This window comes from Melopsittacus undulatus, chromosome 5 (genome assembly GCF_012275295.1).
Source record: "Melopsittacus undulatus isolate bMelUnd1 chromosome 5, bMelUnd1.mat.Z, whole genome shotgun sequence".
NCBI classification, from domain to species: Eukaryota; Metazoa; Chordata; class Aves; order Psittaciformes; family Psittaculidae; genus Melopsittacus; species Melopsittacus undulatus.
The window spans coordinates 41,136,890-41,152,400 of NC_047531.1; the positions used below are offsets into that span (position 1 = coordinate 41,136,890).

At 40.8% G+C, this 15,511-nt stretch overlaps 1 protein-coding gene across 1 annotated transcript in view; it reads right to left on the minus strand.

Moving 5' to 3' along the window:
• The window catches only part of CRACR2A (calcium release activated channel regulator 2A), a 33,571-nt gene that overhangs the window by 8,181 nt on the left and 9,879 nt on the right, over nt 1-15,511 (minus strand). Inside the window, 2 exon segments of the mRNA XM_034063311.1 lie at nt 4,398-4,466; nt 8,671-8,862. Of these exon segments, the coding sequence (XP_033919202.1) occupies nt 4,398-4,466; nt 8,671-8,862 (261 nt within the window).

A 15,511-nucleotide genomic window follows, 5' to 3' on the forward strand; every position in this document is an offset into this window, starting at 1 on the left:
GCACACGGGGTTTCTTTTGGACCATTCCAACACCACCTTTTCCAATTTAGCAGTAGGTAATCCATCCATTAAATCTTTAGGAACACCCTTTCCCCACCCCAGTGTCCACAACTCTTGTCTAAAAGAGTTTGGAATTAGGAATATTTCTACCTCCTGGGCAAGTAGGGGGTGTCCAGCTTTTCCCATTAGCCGGGTGAGAAGGGGGTTTTACCTCTGTTCATCTCTGTTCCTTAGTATCAATTTTACTGGAAATATTGATGGGACCATACTTTCTCCCATAATTAAACAACTCCTGGGCAACTTTCCCCCCAAGTCCATATTTTCTTTTCTGTCTTTCCATCAGGTCCTTCCAGGGCAGCAACAGTCTTTTCACTTTGGGATGTTGCTTGTGTCTTTCTCTGCAATTGGATCCCCACAGCTTTCAGGGAGTCGGGAAGACACCGAATGAGGGGAGTCATACATTCAGAATTTACCAGTATCATCATCAGGGACTCTTGTTTAAGTCGAAGTCCCCGATCATACATCATTCGCAGACATGCCGCTTTCTGTACACTTTCTATCAACTGGTCTACTGTCCCTGTGATGGTGAAGGGATCACCCCTTTCCAAAAGGTTAAGTCATCCAGCCTAATACACTGCTCCTTGAGTTAAGGACCAGGGTGCTTATGGGTGGTTAAAATACTCCTGGCCCCCAACATCCCTCAGCTTCCTTCTCACTTAGTAAAATGTGATCTCCCCCAGACAGTGATACTCTCCAAACACACTCAAGTTTCTGATTCTTTTGCAGTACAACAGAATTTCTTTTGAAGTTTAGCTAATTCCAAAGGAAATGGAACCTCTTTGGTGGTAATTTGTGGGAATTCATCCTCCCCACCTTCATAAGTAAATTCCATTTGTATCGAGGGGAGGAAAGGAGCGGCAGGCATTTAATTTTTCTAACCTTAGTCTTTCCTCTTTCAGATCACTGGGGGGGTATTCAATTGTTTTCTCCAACTGTGGAGAGGCACATTTCTCTGCAAGGAGTTGCTCCTTCAGGGCTAATTGCAAGTAGTTAGCCTGATTTTTCTCTTTGTCTGTTATTTTGAGTTAACTAACTGGTCCTGCAGAGATCCAGCTCTTGTAAAGTTTGTGTGAAGTGAGATTCCGCCGTTTGTTGTCCTATAGTTTCTACTGCAGCAGCCAAGCTGGCACCCAGTACGGCACAGACAACTGATTCACCCTTTCCTGGACGCAGTTTTCCATCCTTTTGGAGGGCGTTTATTCGGTCTGTTATGCTTTGCAAATTATGTCAATTTTTCTTGGCCCATTCTACCCCTGGCAGAGAGGGGTGAGATTTGTGTTTCCCTAAAAGACCCTACAACACATCTCTGCCCTGACAGGCAGCTTCGCTGCTGTTCATTTCTCAATGGGACAGTAGTCTCAGAAAAGCAGCATGTTTTGTTTCAACAAAACCCATCCCTTAAGTCCCTGAGAGGCACACAGGTAATACCTTACACTTCAAGTGACACTATGGTACTATTCACTGCAAGGGCCCCTGTCCCTGGCGTCAGTTTAAATGTCAGGGTCTGACTGGAGAAAACCCCAGTGTCGGACCCTGTTTCATTTGTGATCCCAAGTGTGAAATTAAGACACAAACGAGGTCTTTGAAACAAGTTGCCCAGAGAAGCTGTGGATGTCCCATCCCTGAAAATGTTCAAGGACAGGTTGGATGGGGTATTTAGCAAACTGGTCTAGTGGAAGGTGTCCCTGCCAATGGCAGGGGGGTTGAATCTAGATGATCTTTAAGGTCCCTTCTGACCTAAACTATACTATGATCCTGTGAAAAGCAGAGACTGCAGAACCACTAACTCATGATAGAGCAAGCAGGGAGTTCTTTTTTTTAAGTTTTCTTCAGCTCCAGTTGAGGATTATGTGCAGAGCTGCCCTGAAAACACTTATTAATTGAATATCATCCCTCCTATCCCAGGTATGCTGTCAGGAGAGGGAATCAGTGTGCAAAACTGCATGGAACAAGATGATTCAGAGAAAACTCCAGGAACAAACTCACCAACAAAGTTTAGGCTGACAAACAAGTATTCTTTATTGCAGTACTGGGAGACAGGGGGAATAGCTCCTCCTGACACGTGTCTCCGTATTGCTACACAAGCTGTCCTTACATAGTCACTGGGCATACATACATATTTATGAGGCTATGTATGAATTACATCATTTTCCAGAAAGATTCCCCCATGGTTTATATTCCATTTTGTGCTTTTGTGCTCTTTGTCTCAAAGATCACTTCTGGTGTTTAAATCTCATAGTCAAAAAGTGAGGATCCCAAGAGCCATCATTTACGAAACACAAAGTTGTAGATGTAGTCATCAGACTACATCTGGTGTATGGAAGGAGATGAAGCACTATTCACACAAAGTGGCAGTGATCAGATGCACAACCTAAAGACTGCACTAAGCAATGTAATGTCATGAATGGAGTTGAATTGAATTAAATTGAGGCAAGTCGAGTTGAATCTAATACAATTGAACTGGCAGGACTACTCAGCAGGCTAGGAGGACCATGCAGGACTTATGCACATATTTCTGTGCCACATGGGCAGAGATTTATCAGAAAGGAGCATTCTGCTGTGTTTTCTTAAAAAAAAAAAATTAAACAAAACCCAACCTAACCCAAACCAAACCAGGCAAAAAAACAAAAACAAAAAAACCCCCAAACTAAAGGCTAAGGCACTGACATTTCATAGAAAAAAAGATATATAATTCCCATTGCTAAGTGACCTTTGGAAATTAACTTCTGCTTTACCCTCACAATGTTTCTATAGAAAGTAAACAAAGATGTTTTTAACAGCCAGGTAGGAGGGATTTGGTGATTTCTTCTCTCCCCTCCCTGCTTTCTCTCAACTGTTTTGGAAAAAATAAATAAATAAAAAACATGTAGGAAATAAGACCTGAAGGGGAGTCCATTTCCCACCCAGCTGAGATGTGCTTTCAAGGAGCATGAATGTCAAAACAGAGCAGGCAGCACAGGTTAGTCCTAGCTGGACCTGACGACCAACCTGGCTTTTGTTGTCTTAGAGTCCAGTAACGCCACACTTTGAAAATGTGATAACAAATAAGCCAGACAGTAAGCAAAAAGTATGCGTTGTATAAAGTAATTTCAAAAGATGAAGCTCTGTTCTGTGCCCTACCCTTTTTATTAAAATGTACCACTTAGAAGTTATTATGTAACCATGGCATAACTCTAATGTCATTTTTAAGATATGCTTGCTTCTTCTAGAAGAACTATATAATTATGACCAAGCATACCTATTTTCCCTATACTTTAATCTTTTTAAGTATGTGCTTCAAGAATATAAAAGTGAGTAATACTTAACAATGATACTAAAATTAGAAAACAAGCACAGCTAGCTTTGAAGCAATAGCATTACAAGAAGTTTAGACTCCAAAGAAATGCAGCTTCCAGCATGTTGTTTTAAGGATTACTGCAAATGGCAAATTCATTGTTAACAGGCACATAAAAGTTAGAGCTGGAAAAAAAAAATACAACGAAAAGGTTTCAATTTGTTAATAAAAATTCTTTTAAAAAATAATTTTAAAGATAGTTGCTCTCATTATTTTTCTGATAGTGTAACAGCTACCAAAGCTGACTCAAAAAATATCAAAATACAACAAATGTCACTTTTTGACAAACCTCAACAAACTTTCCAAAACAAAGTCCTCTTTTTTTAGACAATTATTACCTTTCAGTGGATCTTCTTGTGTCATCTATTAAAATGCTTAAATTCAGCTTAACTTCACTTGTCTTGAACAGTCCTTCAGACAAAAACCTTTGCATATATTGTCTGTAGTTATTACTTACGTAGGTTGAATTTCCCTTCTATGCACCTTCAACATTTATCTGCAGCATATTTACATCTCTCTCTTCATGGCTTGTCATGATTTAATTAAAAACCTGAAAACTAAATACCTTTTGATTCTGAGACTAATGTATTACCCTTCAACACCATTTCATGTTTTGCAAGGTAAAAACATTCTTCCTAACACACCTCCTCCCCTTCATTCTTCAATCACCTTGGTGTCTGCAGCACAGTTTCTCACGTTTTATTCTCCCTCAACTACCGCAGTGTTTTCTACCCTTTCTTAAACACGCTTTCCCAGGTGCACCACCACTGCTGCTGCCGGGCTCAGCTGTGCCCTGCGGTGGGTCCATTGCAGCCAGCTGGGACAGCCTGGGGACCTGGCCTGTGGCAGCCCCGGCCTCTTCCCACTGGCGCAGAGGCTGTCCCTGCAGCACTCTGCTGCAACAGCTGGACATCTACACCCAGTACATATCCCAGCATATTTTCATCCTTTAGAAAGATGTAGTAAGTTCTTGAACTACCTTAATTAATAAGGTCTGCATTACCTTAAAAAAATCCATCTGCTTTAGATGTCCTGCCTTTTGTCTCTGCAAAGTTTCTGTCACTCGGTGTACCTCCCTGTAGTGAAAATGAATGTAAAATTTGTTCTAACCATGGTAATAACACTGCTGAAATGTTTCTCCGTAGGAGTATTCACATTTGAGACTTTGGCTTCTCCAAGCCTGTGGACTTTATCCTACACAAATAGTTACTAATTTTAAAAAAACCCAAAAGTTAGCAAAGGAAGGGGTAGAGGTCCCTTAATTACAACAACAACAAAAAAATGCTTTATAATTTCTTCATCCAGAGAGTTTAATATATGCTGATACTGGCACATGCATCGTTCAGAGAAGACATCATTTATTGTCACCATGTAATCTTTTATCCACAATTAGAATTGATCTTGCAGCTGGAACCAGATGTCAGGCTCACACATTTACAATCATAGAATAGTTGGGGTTGGAAAGGACCTTAAGATCATTTGGTTCCAACCCCCCTGGCATGGGCAGGAACACCTCACACCAAACCATGTCACCCAAGGCTTCATCCAACCTGGCCTTGAACACTGCCAGGGATGGAGCATTCACAACCTCCCTGGGCAACCCATTCCAGTACCTCACCACCCTCACAGTAAAGAATTTCTTCCTTATATCCAGTCTAAACCTCTGCTGTTTAAGTTTCAACCCATTACCCCTTGTCCTATCACTACAGTCCCTAATGAAGGGTCCCTCCCCAGCATCCCTGCAGGCCCCCTTCAGATACTGGAAGGCTGCTATGAGGTCTCCACGCAGCCTTCTCTTCTCCAGGCTGAACAGCCCCAACTTTCTCAGTCTGTGTTCATACAGGCGGTGCTCCAGTCACCTGATCATCCTCGTGGCCCTCCTCTGGACTTGTTCCAACAGTTCAATGTCCTTTTTATGTTGAGGACACAAGAACTGCATACAATGCTCCAAGTGAGGTCTCACAGTTATGCAGCCTAAAGCAGTGAACACAGTATCTCAGATTTTTACACTAGACTTAAACCATTTACTTTGACTTAACACAACTTGGTGTCTGGCCTTAAAATGTTTTTTTTCCCTTTCAGTAAAGCCTCAAGTACTTCCTGTGCAGTCTGAAAACTGCACCTCCTTTAATATAAAGATTTTATAGATAGAGATTTTCTAAAGCAACACTGCAGAATAAGGCTGAGCGCTAATTCCATAAACCACTACTGAATCAAAAGTGCTTTGTAAGCACAGTATTATTATTCAGCAGTCTGACCACTGGGCAGGTTTCTTCTGTAGCTTTAAAAACAGACCATTCCCCAGGCTTTGCTGTGGATCTGAAAAGAGAGGCCTCAAAGAGGACACAAACCACTTTGAGTAGGAATAATTCTACTGTTTACTTCCAAATCATGCATCAAACATGCACACCTAAAAACAGTGTTCTAAACATAGAATCATAGAACAGTTAGGGTTGGAAAGGACCTCAAGATCATCTAGTTCCAACCCCCCTGCCATGGGCAGGGACACCTCACACTAAACCTTATCACCCAAGGCTTCATCCAACCTGGTCTTGAACACTGCCAGGGATGGAGCATTCACTACCTCCCTGGGCAACCCATTCCAGTACCTCACCACCCTAACAGTAAAGAATTTCGTCCTTATATCCAGTCTAAACTTCCCCTGTGTCAGTTTCAACCCATTACCCCTTGTCCTGTCACTACAGTCCCTCATGAATAGTCCCTCCCCAGCATCCCTATAGGCCCCCTTCAGATACTGGAAGGCTGCTATGAGGTCTCCACGCAGCCTTCTCTTCTCCAGGCTGAACAGCCCCAACTTTCTCAGCCTGTCTTCATACAGGCGGTGCTCCAGTCACCTGATCATCCTCGTGGCCCTCCTCTGGACTTGTTCCAACAGTGCCATGTCCTTTTTATGTTGAGGACACCAGAACTGCACACAATACTCCAAGTGAGGTCTCACGAGAGCAGAGTAGAGGGGCAGGATCACCTCCTTCAACCTGCTGGTCACGCTCCTTTTGATGCAGCCCAGGATACAGTTGGCTTTCTGGCTGTGAGTGCACACTGAAGCTGGCTCATGTTCATTTTCTCATCGACCAACACCCCCAACTGCTTTTCCACAGGTCTACCATGAATTTCCTTTTTGCCCAACCTGTAGCTGTGCCTGGGATTGCTCCGACCCAGGTGTAGGACCTTACACTTGGCATGGTTAAACTTCATGAGGTTGGCATCAGCCCACCTCACAAGTGTGTCAAGGTCCCTCTGAATGGCATTCCTTCCCTCCAGCGTATCAACAGAACCACACAGCTTGGTGTCATCGGCAAACTTGCTGAGGGCACACTCGATTCCATTGTCCATGTCACTGACAAAGATGTTGAACAAGACCGCTCCCAACACAGATCCCTGAGGGACACCACTCGTTACTGATCTCCAGCCGGACATTGAACTGTTGACCACAACTCTTTGTGTGCACCCATCCAGCCAGTTCGTTATCCACCGAGTGGTTCACCTATCAAATTGATGACACTCCAATTTAGAGACAAGGATGTCATGTGGGACAGCATCGAACGCTTTGCACAAGTCCAGGTAGATGACTTCAACTGCTCCACCCCTTCCATCACTTTTGTAGCCCCGTCGTAGAAGGCCACCAAATTGGTCAGGCCCAAGGTCTAGGTTTTCACAGTCCCTGCATCCGCCTTCCAAGACTTGGGTGCTGCGGTCAGAGCCTTTGCCAGTGAAGACCGAGGCAAAGAAGCCATTCAGAACCTCAGCCTTCTCCAAGTCCTGTGTAGCCAGTTCTCCCAAAAGCTTCCAGAGGGGGCCTACATTGTCCTTAGTCTGTTTTTTAGCCACTACATACCTATAAAATCCCTTCCTATTATCTTTAACATCCCTTGCCAAGTTTAGCTCCAATTGGGCCTTAGCTTTCCTAACTTGGTCCCTAACTACCCTGACAACATCCCTGTATTCATCCCAGGCCTCCTGTCCTTGCTTCCACCTTTTATAAGCCTCTTTCTTCCTGTGAATTTTTCTCAGCAGCTCCTTATCCATCCAAGGAGGTCTCCTGGCCCTCCTGCTGCACTTCCTTCATAGTCGTGGTTCTCTCACAATCATTTATCAACAAAGTTCATTATTTGTGCCCTCAAGAAAAATCAAATTAGTAAATAACTGAGTGGAGTTTGGCACAAAGCTTAACAGAAAAAGCATGTGACGTTTGACCTAATATTCTGCTTTATCCTGAAATATGCCAAATAGCCATAGCTCTGAGCTATGCAGTTCATTACTGAGATGTATAGTCTGGCAAGATGTGCACCACAGTCTGGCTTCCATGCATGCCCCATTGGCAACAAGAGGGGGCATAAGGGGCATCTCTGCTATGGAGACAGGCTGAGAGAGTGGGGCTTGTTCTGGAGAAGAGAAGGTTCTTTCTCAGACAGGAGAAATCTAGATGCTAAATACCTCTAAGGGGGGCCTCTAATAAGGGTTTTACAGATCCCTGAGCATTTTGTTTTAAACTATCTTCCGTTAAATAATCTTCAATGGACATTTCTGCCAATTACAGCTCCAGGTTAATGTAACTTTTGCTTTGTGCAGAAGGCTGGAGCAAGACAGGAGCAAGGTAGGTTGATCTCTCACTTAAAGGCCATTTCTATCCCTCAAAATATGAATTGTAAGCATTTCTTCTTGAAAAATATTTTTTGAGTCAGAATCTGTAATCCAAACCATTTGAAATGGAAATCCCAAAATGATGATTCTGGATCACCATAAGTGAATTGTGTTTAGTTGCATAAGGTATGCTTTACCTTGTTGGCCAGCCTTCTGGGTCAGAAATTATTAATTTGATGAAGAAAAGATGCACATTCTAGCTGTCTCATACCCAGAGCACATCCTGAAGATCAAGTTCCAGATAGTCTTAGTTTTGAGTAGGATGGAGCATCATGCGCCACAACTGTAATTTCTGTAAGGAATTCCACTAGCACTTCAAACCTAAGACATACTTTTAAACCAATTAAACTGATTTTTAATTCCAAATACCCTCAACAAATGCTGGGGAGGGTAAAGAGCAATGACATTTTGAAGAAGTAGCAAAAGCTTCTGTAGGAGCCAGATGTGCTACAGAAAATATGCTGAATTACTTGGGGGAAAATTACTAGAACTGCACTTGGCTTTGATGTGAGTTTCTGCTTATGACACAAACTTAAATTGCAGCACTAAATACCCAGAGAAGGAGGCTCACTGGCATGCTAAGCAAAGGGAGTTGAACCTCTGCAGCTGGAAACTTCTATTTCCTTCTCCTCATGTAGACTTGATGCCTCCTTCTGAAACACCTGTCACTGTTTTTGAGCATGGCATAGTTTGTGAGACTTTCTCTTCAGGTCTCTCTGCAGCTCCAGGTTAGTCTGCTTCAGCTTGGTGTTCTCTACTTTGATTTCTTCTTAGCTACTGAGAAGTTCTGTACATTGCTGCTCCAACTGGGATGGAAAAGAGAAGAAAGTATTATAACTAACTATGCATTCTGATTTTGAGGCTTTCAATTCAAGTCTTAGAGGGCAGTTGAATGGGGAAGCTATTTCTATCAAAGCCAACATCTGAATAAAACACATCTGGTGCTCTTCCGCTGCTCTATGTACAGACATAATTATGTTACACAACACCAAAGCCATTACACTCGATAACTGAATTTCATTTAGTTAACAAATGCAACAGGACAAACCACAAAAAAAAAGTTAAAGAGCAGATTAGCAGTACTTAGTTTATTTAGGTGATATTCACAATTCCTATTTTAGACAGTTTCCCACAATGACAAGGCCTATGCAGAGCAATTCAGAGTTTTGCCTAAAACCTGTTTGATCTAAATCTGGTAATTGATAACCTTCCCATTCCCAGTAATATCAACAAGCAGTAACCTTTCTGCTACCTCCGCTAAATCTGCCAAGAACTGTGACTTAGAGCTTTTTTATTCACCATCCAAAGCACATAAAAAGGACAGATACACCTTGTCTGTGGAACAGACAACAGCAGATGACAGTGGTTTCTGGTGTGTAAACAAGTGCTACCTGATTCTCCTTGGCTAACTGAGCCAAAGTTATGTAGGCTAAAATTAGTCCACTTCTTACTAGGGAAGATGTTGTTGACCTGAAAATATGGAAGTTTTTTTGTTTGGTTGGGTTTCTTTCAGTATGCCTTTCAAGGGATGTAAAATGTACTAGGAGCATTATAATCATTCCTGTTCAGTTTTCCAGATCTGAGACAGAATGGAGGATTCTATTAGTACTCTCATTTTGCCCATCCCAACAAGTAGAGCTCACCCAACCCAAAATCTGTCCTTACTCAGATCTACTAGTCTGATCACATTACACAACACTGCTGTTGTTCTAGTCTTGGTTTTAAACGCAACCTTATGGGCCAGGTTAAAAACAAAAGCAGAAAATACTGGTATTGGGAAAGGTCAGGAATGAGTAGAGTGGGAGTGCTTATCCCAACAGCAGCTTAACATATTTGCTGAACTGTAGCTTCAGTAGGCTCACAGCTCATATGGAAAACTCACTACCTGGGCATCAAATTACTGCTGGTCAATGTTGGTTTACACTGCTAGATCACTTCAGTTCCTGGGTATCACTTCCATTCCCTGACAGAATGAAGTGATGTATTCCAAGTAAAATACCAGATATTCAAGTATGACAGGACAAGACTTTCTTATCCAGATGAGTGGTTTGCAGAGAAGGAAAAAGTGGTAACACAATGGCAAACTTTCAAAAAGCTTCAGAGCAACAAATAATGGGCAGAAATGTCACTTACAGAATACTATGGCCATGTGAAAACTTACCCAGAGACTGGCCTGGAAATGTAACTGCAATGGTGTCCATCATCAGCTCCTGAAATCATAGGTACTGATGTTACAAATACTTGCTACAAATTCTGGTGCTTACTCTTATGAAAGAAACAATTCCCAAAAATGGAAGAAAAAATCACAAGTTTAAGGCCAGGTTGGATGAAGCCTTGGGTGATACGGTTTAGTGTGAGGTGTCCCTGCCCATGGCAGGGGGGTTGGAACGAGATGATCTTGAGGTCCTTTACAACCCTAACTATTCTATGATTCTATGATTATACAATACAAGCAAACTGTTCCTGAGGACAGCCTTGCTGCACCTCAAAGACATACACAAAGTACTCTCCATGCATTCCCCTGCTCTTAGCTCAGCATCCCTTCCATATTTTGTCTTTTTTCTTTTCATATTTATTTCGGGTGTGCATGAAGGATGAAACATTTATATATTGTTATAAGGCTGGAGATTATTTTGTTCTTTATGCCTTTTCTAACAATCTTACCACTTGATTTGCATTTTTTGAGTGCTTCTGGTCCATGTTCTCACAGATCTCTTGCTCAGAATCCCAAGATCATGCACTTCAGTGGCTGTCATCAACACAGAACCCATCATTTATGTGAGAAGCCCAGTAACTCTCCTGCATTTTATCTGGTCCATACCTATTTTCTTTCCCTTATACAAGATTCTGTGCCCTAGATGTTATGCTAGACATACTCTGTCCCCAGTGCTTCCTTCTGGGACATGCCATCACACATCCCTCAAGGAACACTACTGAAAACAACTTGTGCTTTATCTAAGAAATTTAGAGCAAGCTGATTCAAGGTCATGGTAGCCAGCAAAAAAGCCTAGTCAAAGGAATTCCTGTCCAAAGGAATCTTGGTCTACAGAAGCCCAGTTAGTATAGATTCAAATCAGTACTGAGGATATGCCAAGCAGAAGACCCTCGTAAGTGAGACTAGCTAGGACAGCAGAAACAATACTGAACTCATCTTTCCTGGAAGTCCCCTTTCACATTTTTTATCATAATTTCCAAAACAGGAATAATTACATTGAAAAGGGGTGAGAAGGGAAGAGAAAGAATGTATTATAAAGTTTGGAAAAAAGTGTTTCTGTTATTCCTAAGAGGTTCTCTTATATAATCAAGCACATAAGTTGTAATTAAACTAAGCTACCATTACCATCTGCAAGAATAGATTTAACTATCAAAGTATATTTCCATGCAAGAGGAGGAGGTGAAAGTGTCAGTGCTTTGGATAAGGCAAACATTAGTCAGGTAGAAGCTAACCTAACACACATTAATATCTAGGTGAATGATGACTAATACCAGAAAATGAGTGAGGCTATATTATTATAAAAACAGATCTGAGGAAAGATGAGAGTCACTCTCAGAGATTATCATTAGGAATTAGGAAAATGTATGTACAAAACCCTGTCTCTAACTACACCAAGTCAAGAATTCCAATAAACAGGTTAGGCTGCTATACCCGAAAACAAAAATCATATATTGTATGTAAGATTGATGCTGGCTGCTAATCAGCTGTTTGACAAAAGTTTCAAATGCTATCAATTATCTGAATAAAATTATCTCACTCATCACATTGTTAGAAGCAGTGAATTCCATTAGTCGAACACAGCTTCCTTTCCATAAAAATAAAATGGGATAGTTTAATTTTTATGGTACTACAAAGATGATGCTCTTCAAAACCAGCCCTCTTGGGATTCATGGAAAATTTATAAGGGAGAGAGGAAATTATAAATAAAACACAAAAAAAGAAGGAAATACGGTAATACTATTAATTATAATGCAATCAACAGAAAAGGAAAATATTAAATTTGATAAAAAATAACACTAAGAAAAATAACACAGTTTATTGTCCAAAGACAAATTCCTTCCCTTCCTGTCTTACTTCTCTCCCGCTTTCCAGGACTGGCACTCCCAGTCACTGCTGCCAGCAAAAAACCGACATGTTACATGTATTTTTATTCATATTTGTCCTGAGCTACTGCCTGGGCTTAAACCATAACAATATTCTACAGAGGAAGTTGGTTTCACAGAACTCCATTTCAACCCTTTAAATTCCAGTGCCACTGCCCTTCCCTATCATTAATCCTTCAAACACTGACCTTCGAGACACTTTATAGCAAGCTCATCCAAACCGAAATACTCTGCTTCCCCACACAGGCCATGCATTTTAACGAGTAAAATACATCAGGCTTTTAATATGGGAACTTGACAACCAGTTACCATGCAAGAGAACCAGACAGATTTATCAGGAACCGATTGTTCAGAAAAGAGTATTTCAAGTTCAGAGTGTTGTATGGTCCAAAAGTAAAGGAGCATTTAGTAGAGCTTTGAGCAAAGGTATATGCTACAAGACCCAAATCATTGTTGATGTCTCCAGCTGTCTGGGGATTAAGCCAGTTCCTAGTACATTGAAAACAGTGGAATTCTGCTACATTTTCATAAAATTATCCTACTACCTGGGGAAAATACCTGAAGCTTTTTTTTTTCTTTTTCATTTTATCATATAAAAGGAAAACTTTTGTTCTGTTAGGAGAAAAAACAAGACAGAAACATCCAAAGAGCAGACTGTGAAAGCAGTAGATGATATTTAAAAGAGATTTTGTAAGAAAAGAGAATTCATTATCAGGTGTTCTGGAAGCTCCATAGCAATGACAAAACAATCTGACCTATGTTTGTTTTGCAAATATCTGTGACGGTTTCAGAAATTACCATCCCTTGATTTATCTCTTCTTGTTCTATTGTCAGCTAGTCTGGCACATAAGCACTTGTCATTTCTGCAGGCTGGATGCTCCCCTACCATTTAATTAATGGTTTACATTCTTAATTCCGTTCAAATTAGACAGAAATATAAAATAATATCCTGTTATAACCAAAAGTGTAACACAATTAAAAGTAACATAGCAAACAAGCATCAGAAAAAATAACCTGGTACATCAGCTGGCAAATATTCCCCACATGCACTCAGGGAAAGCTATAAGTGCATATAATTGTTATGTGAAAAAATGCAAATGTTTTGATTAAAATCTCTATTCCCCAGGATTACACCATACAGTTTTACCTACATAATTGTATGATTTTGTCAATATTCAATAATGTGATCTTTCCAGTAAGGCTGTGGAATAAACAGAGACAAAAGGGAGATGGTGCTGTTGTCGAGCACATTAACCAAAACGAAATGTAACATAAGCACACTAAGTTCACATGAAGAGTTCAGAATCAACACTCTCACAAGGGTTTGATTTCTGTCCATACATGTAACTGTGATGTGAACTGTTTGGGTTTTACAACTGCTGTTCATGCAGTTTGTTGTAATGGTTCTTCTTTCCCTTTGAGAAAATACAGTGATTTACACACTTTGTACACTAATCTTCTGGGATGCTGATTCCACTCTTCCACCAAAAGTGGACTCTGACACTGTCTCATGCTAAACCCAATGAGAAGCCAGTTCATCCTTCCTATCCTGTTTACCCTTATGTTTATCTATCTTCTCTATTTAGAACTCTGCTGTTTGAAACACAGTCCACCTTTTTACTATGTTTGTCTTTCAAATGCAAAGCACAAAAGCGGACAGAGCTAATGGCAAACAAAAGTTGTATCCACTGTTTAGATGCCAAAAGCAAGATGGACAAATGCATGGAGCTCGTATTCCACACTTTCAATGCACAGCTTAGCTCTTCCTGATTCCAGCACGAGACCACACATATGTACAGTGTTTTTTTCTGATACATTACTATAGTGAAAATCTCTCACTTTTGTTTAAATGAAAACAAAAAAGAAGGAAATTAGGATTTCTAAAAGAAGATTTAAACCCTGTATTTTCATCTTGCCTTAAAATCTACAAATATACACAACAATTCATTCTCAATACTTTTATGATGATAAACATCAGTGAGAAAAACACCAATTCTGAGATAAGAATGTGGCTGTTTTGTTTTCCTTGAAGTTTATTAAGAAGTTCTATGCAAAACCTCATCAGCACTATTTGGGCTGTTGTTCTACTAAACGAGAATTACAGATCACTTAAAAGGATAAACATGCCTATGGTTAAAGAGTTACAAAACACATTCTGGTAACAAACTTGAATCCAACTGAAATAGCCGGTGAGCAGAAGGAGACCCACACCTGGAAAGACCAAAGGTCTGAGTCAAAGAATGAGTAAGGGGCCCAAGTGGTATGCAGGGACAAATAGACTAAAGACCACACAAATATTCAAAAGGTCTGTGAATGCAGATTTATTTCTGAATAAAGTAAGTATGGAGGAGGGCTGCATGTGGATTTGTTTTCACTAATAATATTCACTACTTATAAACTGGACGGGAGAAACAGGATCAGGCTGTCAGCCTTCATGTTTGTGCAAGTGCTACTTGTGTTTAGGTGGGTGCCAGTAGAGGTACCCCTTTCTAATGAGTATTAAATCTGCACAGTTCCCCATATGTGGTGTATCTGTATATTCAGGATATACATTCAGCCTTACTACTGGCTGGACCTACAAATATAGCACTTCTATTGAAACAGACAGGAAAAAAAACCCTGGTTGCTTAGACCACAGGATTCAAGTTCATGATTGAATATATGCATGTGTGAAAGCTCCAGAAGAAAAGACCAAAAACAGGTATAGAAGAATGGCAGAGGTTAACAGCATAGATCGGCAGGGCATAAAGTTGTGCACATGCACATGAAGCTTCTCAGAGCATCCACAAAAAAAGGAATTGTAACCTTAAATCTTAAACAGTGTGCCTTTAACATAGCAGAATAAACCAAACTGTTCTAACTTACATAGAAAGAAAGGAATGTTCAGGTGACAGGAGAAGGAACATCATGGGACTGATAACAACTAAGGAGACAGTAAGTGCAGGGATGTCAGCCTTCAAGATAACAGAGTGGTGCCTGGCATGTAACAAGACTGGAACAGAACAGAAGCAAGGACATACCAACTGCTAACTCATCACTAGGACCTTGTGAGCATGCACAAGCACTGAGGTCATTCAGTAAATACAGTGGGGAAGGCTATTGGTGACCACCACTCAGCAAGAAAGCGCATGTGTAATTGCAAATATTATAATTAGTTCCTGGAAAAGCTGTAAATATGCATGAGTATGCTAAATATACAGCTGCTGTCAGCAAGTATTGGGTGTGCTCTCCTTTGCGAAACAACTTGCGTGTGTGCCCAGCACTGTAATAAAGAATGCTGCTTTCTAAAACCCAAAATTGAGTCTTAGAGAGTTTCTCTGACTGACTTTTATAGCAACAGAATGACTTAAGACAAAA